At 37.4% G+C, this 11,906-nt stretch overlaps 1 protein-coding gene across 1 annotated transcript; it reads left to right on the forward strand.

The window, feature by feature from the left end:
* Positions 1-704: 704 nt before the first annotated feature.
* LOC140144472 (E3 ubiquitin-protein ligase rnf213-alpha-like) lies at positions 705-7,835 on the forward strand. Its single transcript, XM_072166283.1, has 4 exons — positions 705-793; positions 2,295-2,430; positions 4,805-4,998; positions 7,817-7,835. Exons 1-4 carry the CDS (start codon positions 705-707, stop codon positions 7,833-7,835), a joined length of 438 nt encoding a protein of 145 aa, XP_072022384.1.
* Positions 7,836-11,906: the final 4,071 nt, after the last annotated feature.

Genomic DNA, 11,906 nt, shown 5'->3' on the forward strand with positions numbered 1-11,906 from the left:
CGTTTATGGGGTAACAGCAGCACCTACTTCGTAGTTTGTGTTACAAAAGGTGGCTCAGTAGACAAGTGTTAACAAATAAAAATGATTCCAAGAGTCAGGTCATGCAGCACACCGCATCCGACATCACAAGCGGATTGGGGTACAGAAAACAAAAGAAGGATATGAAAAGCTGGAGCATGGCACAACCCTTGGAAGATACGGAAATGTTAATTGACAAAGGCATAGTTGATTAAAAGTACCATGCATAAATATATACGTAAAGTTCGATCGCGGCACTTGGTTAAGAATTTAATATTTGCAAGTAAATTACAATGTAATACAAAAAGTACAATATATAAAAGCGAAGATATAGTGAACGGAAGTCGATATGAGAAAATTTAAAGAGAAATGATGACTAAAGTTTCGTTGACAAAATAAAAGGCAAAATGCAACAAAAGTAGTTAACTGTTATTTCAATGTTTTGAATCTTGAATTGTATACTCCAGAAGAAGCTGAAAACTTGTCCAAGGAGTTGTGCTGTGCTGACGTGCTAATCGTGCTCGAAAAAATATACATTGAAGGGGTGCAAGTAAAAAAAACCACTGCTCCTTAGAATTTGTGATGAGTTGAGGTTGGCTGCAGATCGCTCAGGATTGGTAGTGCCACACTCTGGAAAATGTAAAGTGAAGGAGCTTTTACCACAGATGTAGGAAGCCTATTCCAATATGTATGATGCGCACAAAGTAGGAGAATCTGTAGGAATTAACCCTGGCCTGGATGTTTTGGTAGCAGCAGATGTTGGAGACTCTTCCCGGTCGGTTGGATGGAATAACACAACTCGGAAAGGGGATGTTAACAAGTCCATATTTGATCTTATAAAACATAGAACATTGTTGAAGCAGCCTACGAGTAGATAGAGAATCCCACTGAAGATCCTGGAGCATCTCAGTAACACTGGTGTCCTTTCGTAGTTGTTAGTGACAAACCGAGCCCCCTGACGCTGCACAGATTCTAAGGAATTCACTTGACCACTGGCATATGGGCTCCAAGCTGCTGACAAATACTCCAACTTCGGGCGCACTAAGGCTTGGTATGCACGCTCCTTAACTTCCCTGGGGCAGGCATATAAATTTCGCCGGAGGACGCCTAGAGTGCTACGAGCTCTGGATGTTATACTCTGCACATGGTCTTTCCAGTCTAGGTGTTTGTTGATGGTAACTCCCAGATACTTGTGTTTGGAAGATTCAGTGATGTTTTGACAGTCCACACTGTAGATGTGCTTCAGCGGTTTGGTTCCGAAAACAGTGCTGTTGGTCTATTATGATTTTGTTACCTGCTAGGTGTTTTGCAGTGTGAGACAAGATCATTATGCTCCATGATTTTTGAGCAAATACGGGTTAGACTTACCGGGCGGTAATTCTCCGGTGAAGATTTAGTGCCTTTCTTATAAATACCAGTGACCAACGCTTTCTTCCAGCGTTTTTTTCTTGAATTTGAGCCCAAACTGTGTTATTGTTCAAGCATCGTTCAATACTCATCAATTAAGTGTTAAGTGTGTAGGCCTTGTCGCGCAACTTGTTGTAATTGACATTCCTAATTAAGATTTTCGAATGTAAGTTCATACGTGCTGGTGATAAACAATTTCTAAAACTTTAAACTTACTTTCAGCACAAAAACCAACTAACCTTGAATTTTCGATGTGTGACATACATCTTCATCAGAAGAAGTTCTAGGATGTTGTGATGGACTTGCCCTTTTGTTGACAATTGGCGACTTTCGGTCGAATGAGGGCGTTGTATAGGGTTGGCAATTCCAGTCCTTGATCACGATTTAGTTCTGCGGCGAGTGTTCAAGTTCTTATATCTGCCAGACCGGTAGATAACTAAGAGAAAGACTGAAGGAGCATAAGTCAACTGCCCCCAGCCGCAAACCCTCTGCAGAGCAGAGCATAAAACCGAATCTCGCCATAATATTGACTGGGAATCCACCAAGGTTTTAGCCAAGGATGATCGTGAGTACCCTCTCTTAGAGCGGGACGCCCTCCAGATCTAGAAGAAAACGCCAGAACTAAATCGTGATCAATGTTGGAATTGCCAACCCTCTACAACGCCCTCATTCGACCAAAAGTCGCCAATGGTCAACAAAAGGGCAAGTCCATCACAACATCCTAGGACTTCTTCTGATGAAGATGTGTGTGTCACACATTGAAAATTCAAGGTTAGTTGGATTTTTGTGCTGAAAGTCAGTTTAAAATTTTAGAAATCAATTAAGATTTATTTTTGTTCTTTTGTGTGTTTTTTTTTCTTTTCTTTTAGAGAAAGCAGGTACTTGCTCGTCCTAACCGACAACTACAATGCAACACTACCTATACTTCAGCAGCAACTGCTTGCTGAATGCAATGCGGTTGTAATCTATGGAAGCAGTTTTCCATTCGATCAAGAATATACCAAGGTGAACTCTTCATTATACCCAATAAAATAATTCGTTTGTTAACTTCACGGTAGAGGTATTGTTGGTCGAAGCAGTCAAAAACTCGATTTCATTATCTAAATCGATATATTATTGAAAAATAACACTTTGATGTTTTGCATAATTAATTTGGCCTGACAGCATATTAACGCTTTAACTGGCGGGCTACTGTTAATAAGTTATGAATAGAAAATCATGTGCAAGCACTCAACTTTAGAACCTGGTACTAATGTTATCATGTATGAAGCCTACAGATATAAATCAGACATTAGCCGTCGATATCAAGGAGAGCCGATAAATTTCGTAACACATTGTTCCTTTGATGCCAAATTGATTTGCTGATAGGCGATTCATAAAAGTGGTGCCATTGTATCATTGTTGTTACACCACCCAAGCGTATGCTTGAGTTGCAATTTGGTCGCAAGCACACAAATCGTCTATGTAATTCCAAGGCGACGTCCAAAGTGGTTTGTGCGGCCAATTTGAATCAAATGAATAAACACTCTATGAACTGACGATTCACCCACAGGCAGCCTAGCAACCACGGCGAAGGCATGCGTTTTAGGTTTTGTGTTTAAGGCCCGAGGTCTAAGAGTCTGATCAGCACAACCTCTCTTGTTGGTTGTACAACTATTATAATGACCCGCCACGACAGGAAAAGTTAACTGCAATTTTGCTGTTTTGAGTTAAGTTAGTATGTTCCGTAGCATATTTGATGCCTACTACTTTTCGTGACGTCAAAAGGTATTCTACGTCGAATAAAAGTAGGTCCCACGCCGAGTTGAATTAGATTAAATAGCGTGCACATTCTGACTGCTTATTATTTTCTAAATCCAAGATCAATTTCTACCGCTGTTGATGAAGCACGGTCAACGTTGATATGTCATATTTCGGAATTGTATTGAGACATAGGGGTAAATCGCTTTGAATGCCGAAAGTCAGTAAAATAAAAATGGGTCGAGTTTACCCTTTTTAGTGTCCCGGGTCAGGATAACATAACATCAACGGCAAGGGGATTAAGTACCCGTATAATTGGTATGTTTTTATTGGAGCGAGTAGTGTAGTATACTTCTAGAAGAGTACATAGGCCGCATATATTTTTGAATAGAACATGTTATTGGTTGTGTCTGGCAAGAAGAAGGAAAATGCATCTTGCCCCCAAAAGAGTTATGGCTCATACATGGGTCAAATTTCAAAATCGATCAGGTTTTTTTTTTCAAAAGCACTAGCATCCATCTGATCAAAATGATTCAGAAAAAAGTAGCTACCTGCGACGTATGGTTCTCGAGTTATTAGCAGTCGCATCTTTTGTAAAACATTAAACAATGTTACGATTTTAAGCTAAATGGTCTCAAATTGTACGTCTTGCAAAAACAATACGTATTAAGAGTAATTTGCACCATATTGGACGTATCCTTCCATAGGTAACCTTAATATCGCCAAATAGGTCAAGAAGAATACTGTTCAAATTGTATAGTTTGGCTTACCTACGGCGTATAGTTCTAAGGAAAATCGTCAAAGGTTAACACCCTAAATAATACAACCATTCTTTATTTGAATCGGTATCAAATTCATACAATTTATTGAAACCATTGTTATGGAAATCCGTGCGTTTCTTAAAATTCTGACCCTTGTGATGCCCAAAATGCGACCATTGATCCTTTTGCATTAACTCAAGAATCATACATCTTAAATAGGTCAGACCATACTTTTTCTGAATCGTTATGATCAGAGAAATACTTCAGCGTAGTTTATAAATCTCACCCCTGTATGAACAGTAATGAACTTTAACTCTTTTCTGAGCAAGGTGTTGTTTTAGCACCAAAGTGTTTCCTATTCTTTGATGTCAGTTTATGATGTTTAACTTGATTAAGCTGACCTATAATCAGCCGCAGAGGATGATTTAAGGATGCCCCATCATGCACTGCAAAAGTGTTATCACTAGAGTTTCAACTGCCACTTTACTTTTCAAATCCCATTTAATTCTGTGCAAAAGAATTGTGTGTGTGTCATTATTACTTGGTCGATTTCAGAACTAAAGTGATGCGTGTTTAAAGGATAATTCACATCTTCTGTAGATAACATAAAGTGTGAAATCGACCAGCATGTTCACAGGGTTTTTAATGCAAATATAACTGTACAAATTCAAATTTAACCATGCACTTCTATGCAGCATAGCAGAGCAGTGGTGTCATGTTACTCACACTGCTCGCCTGCTGCACAGTTAACCAGTGGGGTGTTGGGAAGTGCTTTAATCATCCTCTGAATGGATGTGCGTCCCGTCGCACGTAACGTGAAATTTACAGTGATAACGCTACATTGACGTTAATACTTACGTTACTTGTTATCATGTCAGGTTTGTCGAGACATCAACCGTATCAAAAGGGTAATGGAAGCAGGACAGACTGTCGTACTCCTCAATATGGAAAACCTGTATGAAAGCTTATACGATGCACTCAACCAGTACTATGTCTACCTGGGAGGCCAGCGGTATGTTGATCTCGGACTGGGAACACATCGATATAAATGTCGCGTCGATAAGAAGTTCAGGTACGTTCTACGACAATGAATCATCATAATAGATTAACCCTAGAACTATGAAAGGGGGTTGTCCCCCAAGATTTTTTTCGGTCATGGCAAAACGCACGCGTTCACGTCCAAACGACCTAAGTTTGTCGTAGATACACCCTTTGCGCTCATTTTGGTGATACAATTTTCACCCCAACACCTTACCCGGTGGTAGGACCGGCCATCAAAGATGACCATGGGGGGAAGGCCCCAATGATTTTCATTTCGCTCTTAAAAATCATTTCAAGAGCTGCTGACTTTTTACTTGTTAGTTAGGTGAAAATAGTCATTTCCTTTTATATTCGCATTTTTGTAGAATTTTTAGCCGAAAAGCTGAAAATCAATTTTGCTTATACTTTTGTACATAACAAGAATTTCCTAAATTTGCATAGGCACCCTAACATTATGACGTCATAGCGATATTATGTGGGGAATGTTTGTACTTATTTTGGCATCACTGCATAGAGGAGACACATAGCTATACATTAGTACCAAATATAATTTCGTAATTTCGTAGTTCGTGTTACAAAATACGGCTCAGTAGTTCTAGGGTTAAGCAGGAAGGATTGCGATCTTTACTAGTTGCATTTGAACCTTGTAAACATCCATTAAAATTGTCTAATAGTCTATAGTCTAATTTAACTAATCTTTAACCCTAGTACTACGGCTGTTACATCAGAAGAATAGTCAAATCACTGACTGACTGACTGACTAATGGGTGATGCAATATTTATGTGTACATATGGTGGTGAAATATAAAGGACCAAAGACTTTTCTGGGGCAAGCATTTTTCAATAGGTCAAACATGTCGAAAGGGAAGTAATTTTTGGCACAGAGAGGTTGAACACCGTTTCAATATTTCGCCCTAAAAGGTGTAGAATCATGTTGGGAAACATTCAAGTGTGCAAATTAACATGCTCGCTCTGCTCGCATCATCATGATTACACAATGTAAGGTTCTGAATTTGGTTCCCCAAAATCTGGCACGTATACATGAGGGCAAAATGTTTTGACACGGTCATATATAGGGTCCACAACTTATAAGTTCCACCCTAAATACTTTTTAAAATAAATCGAGAATATTTGACGAAATGCAAACTTGTAAAAAGATATGGGTAGCCTTATTTGTTTTACACATGTGGACCAAATTTCAGCGTCACACATCATTGCGTTCATTCACAATGGTTCATTATGTAAAAAAAGAGACCGTATTAAACAGTGTTAAAAGTTGCATCTGAATCCATAGGACTCAATTCTCAAACAATACAGTAGGCCAGGGATATTCATGTGTTTGTAAAAGAAAACTAAATCTTTGGTATTTTTCTTCTTCTTTTTCAAAAGCAAAGCAGGTGTTTAATTCTTTTCTTTTCAGAATCTCCTGACATGAACCCCATTGAGCATCATTGGGACCATGTTAAAAAACACAACACTGTAAGAGTTAACCCGAGCAATCCAACATGTATAGAACAACATGGACCAGCAACTGGTCCGGAATTTAATAAACAGCATGCGGCGACGTTGCAATGCACTTGTCAACAGTGCAGGAGGACACATCCCCTACTAAACATCTAGACTTTAAGTTTTATTTCCATTACAAACACATGGACAGGCCTAACATACTGTATTGTTTGACAATTGACTCCTATGGACTCAGGTGCAACTTTTAAAACTCCCTCTTTTTTTACATAATGAACCATTGTGACCAAACGCAATGATGTGTGACACTACAAATTGGCCCATATTTGTAACACAAATAAGGTAACTCATATCTTTTTACAATTTTACATTTCGTTAAATAATTTTCCATTTATTTCAAAAAGCATTAGGGGGAACTTATAAGTTGTGCACCCTATACATGTTAAATAAAAAACATAACATTAGAGCGTTGAATAATACATCATTGTGAGTGTGGAAAAATCGGGCAAAGGTCGGATCAAAAATTTCATCTTTGCGATTAAAATCATAGAATTACAACTTTGGATGCATCATAGTAGAAAGAAACAAAGTTAACAAAGTAAAACCGGGAGAAAATTACCAATCACAATGCGTCACCTGCGACTTTTAAATAAACTTGCTGAGTAGACAGTTGATAATTTTAATTATGGAACACATTGGCTGAAATAGATAAATACGTATACCATGTATACAACATAATACAAAGAACATCAGCCAGTCTTCGTATGCAACGTACAAGGTGATTTAAAATAAACTGTACCCAACTTCAAAAATAAAAATATGGATGAGTATTTTATTCACATTATCATTACAGCATTTTGTGCTCAGTTCAACATAAATTGAAACTAATATGAATTGATAAATAAACAAAATAAATAATATAAATAATACACATAGCGTCATTTAAATCATATCTTATTTCAAACTGTTACAGGATAGTATAATTATTGGTGAAAATCAGGTCTTCACCTGGATATGGATATTGCGCCAGGGAATTCGAATTTCCCTGTACAATTTCAAGTTAATGGGTCCTTTGTTCTATTACATAACATGATTTTTTCAAATTATTATTACACTCTTATTTTCCCGTATACGAAATCCTTAAACAACTTTATGCAATCGTAAGCAACGGGTTCACTACATGTCGCGGTAACCCGTTTATTGGTTAAAAGTTGTAACGCTCTTCACGGTTTAAGAAACCTAATCAATGGTTGGCTATATTTGTAACTTTTGACATATTAAACAGCGAAATTCGGCGTTAATCATCCCGATTTAAACATCTAAACAACTTAGTTGTTTACAAAAATTAAGCACATTATTGTTTACATATATTTATTTTTATTCAGTTATTGTTTACTTATTTAATGGATTATATTGGGACCATGAAATTGGGTATTCATTTCTTTCTTTCTTTTTTCATTCTTTAAAAAATATACATTTGTGTTGACATCAGTGTAGCTGCCAGGCAATAATCATAAATTTGATTGGATATCAACGACTAATTTCTTTCGGCTTGTCTTCCGTCCCATGTACACAACGAGGTCCTTACATATGATGATAAACATGATCAAGCAAGATAATCATTTAGGAAGGATCAGACCAAAACAAACAAATAAATAAAAACAGACAGATTCTTTAATAAATCTTCTATTAAAATAAGGGTTGCGCGAACTTTTTTACCGAAATAATACAGATGTTGTTTAAACGCATGTTATTTCTTTAATCAAACATGCTGATTAAAGCATTTGCTTACTTGCTTATGTCGACTCTTGTAGTCGGACTCCCATAATGGCTCTCCAAACTGCTCTGTCAAGCATACAATTCTTGATGTCTGGGCCTGTTAATAATCCTGTATCATCTGCCAACATCTTGATCTAATCCTTCTTGGGTGCACCTCTTGTTCGCTTTCCATGTTTGGGCTGCCACATAAGAACACTTGAAGCTGCTTCCTCTTTGCTTCTTGCACAGTGCCCTGCAAACTTTAACCTTCTAATCCTGAGCCTCTCAGAGATTGGTAACAGATTCCCATATAGTTCTTTGTTGGTGGTGTGAGTTTGCCATGAGATATCTAGTGCCTTCCGCAAGAGACGGGTATAGCAGCCATCCATAGCTTTTCTCATGTTGGTTGTTATTGTCCATGTTTCAGCGCCATATGTTAGTACCGATTCTACAGTGGTGGTAAACAACTTGATCTTTAGATCTCTTGGTAGATTACTTTTCCAGATCTTGTCCATGCTGTTGCATGCTTTCCAAGCAAGTGCCTTTCTGATGTTGAAGTCATTCTCACTACTGGCAGTCCATGCACCTAGATATTTGAAGTCTTGTACTATCTCCAATTCGCTTCCGTCCAGTGTTTTTATTGAAGACGGAGTTTCCTTGTACAGCATTGCCTTGGTCTTCTTGGCATTCATTCCTAGTCCCACCTTCTGTGCAGCAGCTTCAACAAGATGTAACAGTTCTTGCGCATCTTTGAGGTTGTCAGCTAGAAGAGCAATATCGTCTGCAAAATCCAGGTCTGTGATTGTGCGTGGGCCTATTCGCCTACTTTTCCTGGGCTCCAGAGTAAAGCCAAGTCGCTCTTCCTTGCCTTCCATAGCCTTCCTTAAAACATAATCAAGGACTACGATAAAGAGGAATGGTGCCAGAGTGTCTCCCTGCAGAACTCCTGCTTGGATCTCAAAATCCTTAGTGACACCATCAGGTGATGTGACATGAGCTATAGTATGATGGTACATGCATCCTATGGCAGCCACTAGCCTCTCTGGGACTCCATATGCTCTCATTATGTCAAGCATTTTCCCACGGTGGATGGTATCAAATGCCTGCTTGAAATCGATGAATATTACTGCTGCATTGAGATTGTTGTTCTTGACTTCCTCAATTATCCTCCTTAGAGCAAGTATTTGTGACACCGTAGATCTCCCAGGTCGAAAACGATTTTGGTTGAATCTCAGGAACGGGCCAAGGTAAGGGCGAATCCTATTGAGTAGCAGCCTGTTGAATGTTTTTGCTACGATGGATGACAAACATATTCCCCTGTAGTTCTTCCCTTCTCTTAAATCTCCACTTTTGGGGATTGGTATGAGGTTGAGAATTGACCACGAAGTATCTAACGACATGCTACTGTGAGAAGTTAACAATCACTCTTGATTTTAGCGTATTCATTGCTACTACTTTGTGCTATACATCTTCGATCGGAATGAATTCATTCATTAAAACTCATGTTTTGATCGTATACGGCATTTTATCTAAAATATATTTTGATTATACACGGTCACTTTACACACCTTTTTGTGTGAGATATGTTTATAGGTTATTACTCCTCCATTTAAGCCAACTTGCCACGGTCTACCATTTATGTAAAATAAATATATATTACCTTTTAGGTTATATTATGTTGGTAGACCGTTATTGCGTCATTCTTGTTATGCATATTATAAATAAATTAGCACGACTAACAACGGTACTCCTGCAGTGTAGTGGATTCGTTACTGGGATTGTGATCAGGAGGTCTAGAGTTCGAATCGCATTGGCGCCGGTTTTTTTTTTTCATTTATCCCTTTTTGAAATTATAATCCATTATGAAATCTGTGAGATAAATTAACAATGTCTCACGATACTGGTTATGGCTTACATTTTATATACACCTATTTGGACACAAATAACGTAATGTATGTGTTTTGCATCAAAACAAAGTAATCAATAATTTTGTATAAGAAAATGAAGCTCACATTAATTTCAGTGTCAAACAACCATTTGTGTCAGGTTTAAAACAATGTGACATTTGGTTGACACGTTAATTAACATTTCTCATTCATTTGGATGAGAAAGTTTTATAGAAATGAATTCCTCATTTAAAACAATGTGACATTTGGTTGACACGTTAATTAACATTTCTCATTCATTTGGATGAGAAAATTTCATAGAAATGAGAACATCTTCAATTCTCATACTTTTGTCCAATTCTCATCGTTTTGAAAAAAATCTCATCCTAAATTTCCACTAGTGCTAGAAATCAACGTCAAGGGCTTAGTCTTAGCTATCAAATGCCGTTTGTTTTGTTCAATTTGCTTGTTTTAATCTCGAGATATGTTTAGTTAACAACGAAAGGGTAAAATCACAATTGTGCCACTTTTACTAGGGAAGATCAAGAGGACTGTACATGTAGATCAATGATAGCATGAAGTTTATCAAGAGTTCCTTCGTGAAATCAAAAGAACGCATCAATTATACAACAATAAAAATATTTTTTATTGTTTTTACTGTTTTATCATGATACAGGTATTATATGCTTCTCTTTTTCCAATTAAAACAGATTAAAAGAGAAATGGATATCTCACATTCTGCTGTAAAATTAAATACATGTGCATGTGAATGCTTTTATCATGGTAAATACTGTTTTCTTTGTGCCTCAAGACATGTTAAAAGACAAACAAATATTGCAAACTTATAGGTTAATGAGCGCGTGTTACTTGTTGGGAGAGAAATTAGACAAAATAATGCATGCGCGCTGATGTTGATGCGCCTTATGCACGAGCCCCGAAGGGGGAGTGCATTAGACGCATCAACATCCGCTATTATTGATTTACATGTGCAGCCATCTTCCCTAGTAAAAGTGGCACAATTGTGATTTTACCATTTCGTTGTTGACTAAACATATCTCGAGATTAAAACAGGCAAATTGAACAGAACAAACGGCATTTGATAGCTAAGACTGCGCCCTTGACGTTGATGTAAGCATCATGTCGCAACAGTATTTTCTAATTGCCATAGAGGACGCTTTTCACTTGCACAATTTGTTTTGAGACAGGCTGTAGATATAATGAATGAAAGTAAATAAATAATAAATTAATACAAATAAAAATAAGAATATAAAAATGAAACAATATAAACGAGATCTGATTGCGTTCGCCTGCGACCGCGAGTATGCACAGCCAGCAGTGACAACTGAGTTATGACCCCGAATCTGTGAGAACCGGAAGTGATCCCTTAATTACCTTTGACCCCGCAAAAATATTACATAGTGCTTAGGATGTCATAAGGAATATTCCTGGTGAATTTCAGCTTAATCGTAACTTATACATGGATTTTGATTTTTTTTAAATTTATGATTGACCTTTTGACCCCCTTAATGACCTTTGACCTCAATGGAAAAAAAACCACATGTACACCGACAAAATGCATTGTTCCAATTTGAATTTAAAAATTCTACTTTGTTTAATTGTTGAGATGAAAATTCTTAAAGTTATTTAGCTAAAAACAGGAAGTGACCCCTTAATGACCTTTGACCCCAAATAAAAATACCATGCATACATCAGGTAACACTGATTCATGTATGATGGTTATATTACTCTGGTCCGTTTATATTTTGAGATAAAAAATTTTAAAACATTTTTGATAATTTTGGTTTTTGACCGGAAGTAACCCCTTAGTGAC

Source organism: Amphiura filiformis, unplaced genomic scaffold (genome assembly GCF_039555335.1).
Source record: "Amphiura filiformis unplaced genomic scaffold, Afil_fr2py scaffold_57, whole genome shotgun sequence".
NCBI classification, from domain to species: domain Eukaryota; kingdom Metazoa; phylum Echinodermata; class Ophiuroidea; order Amphilepidida; family Amphiuridae; genus Amphiura; species Amphiura filiformis.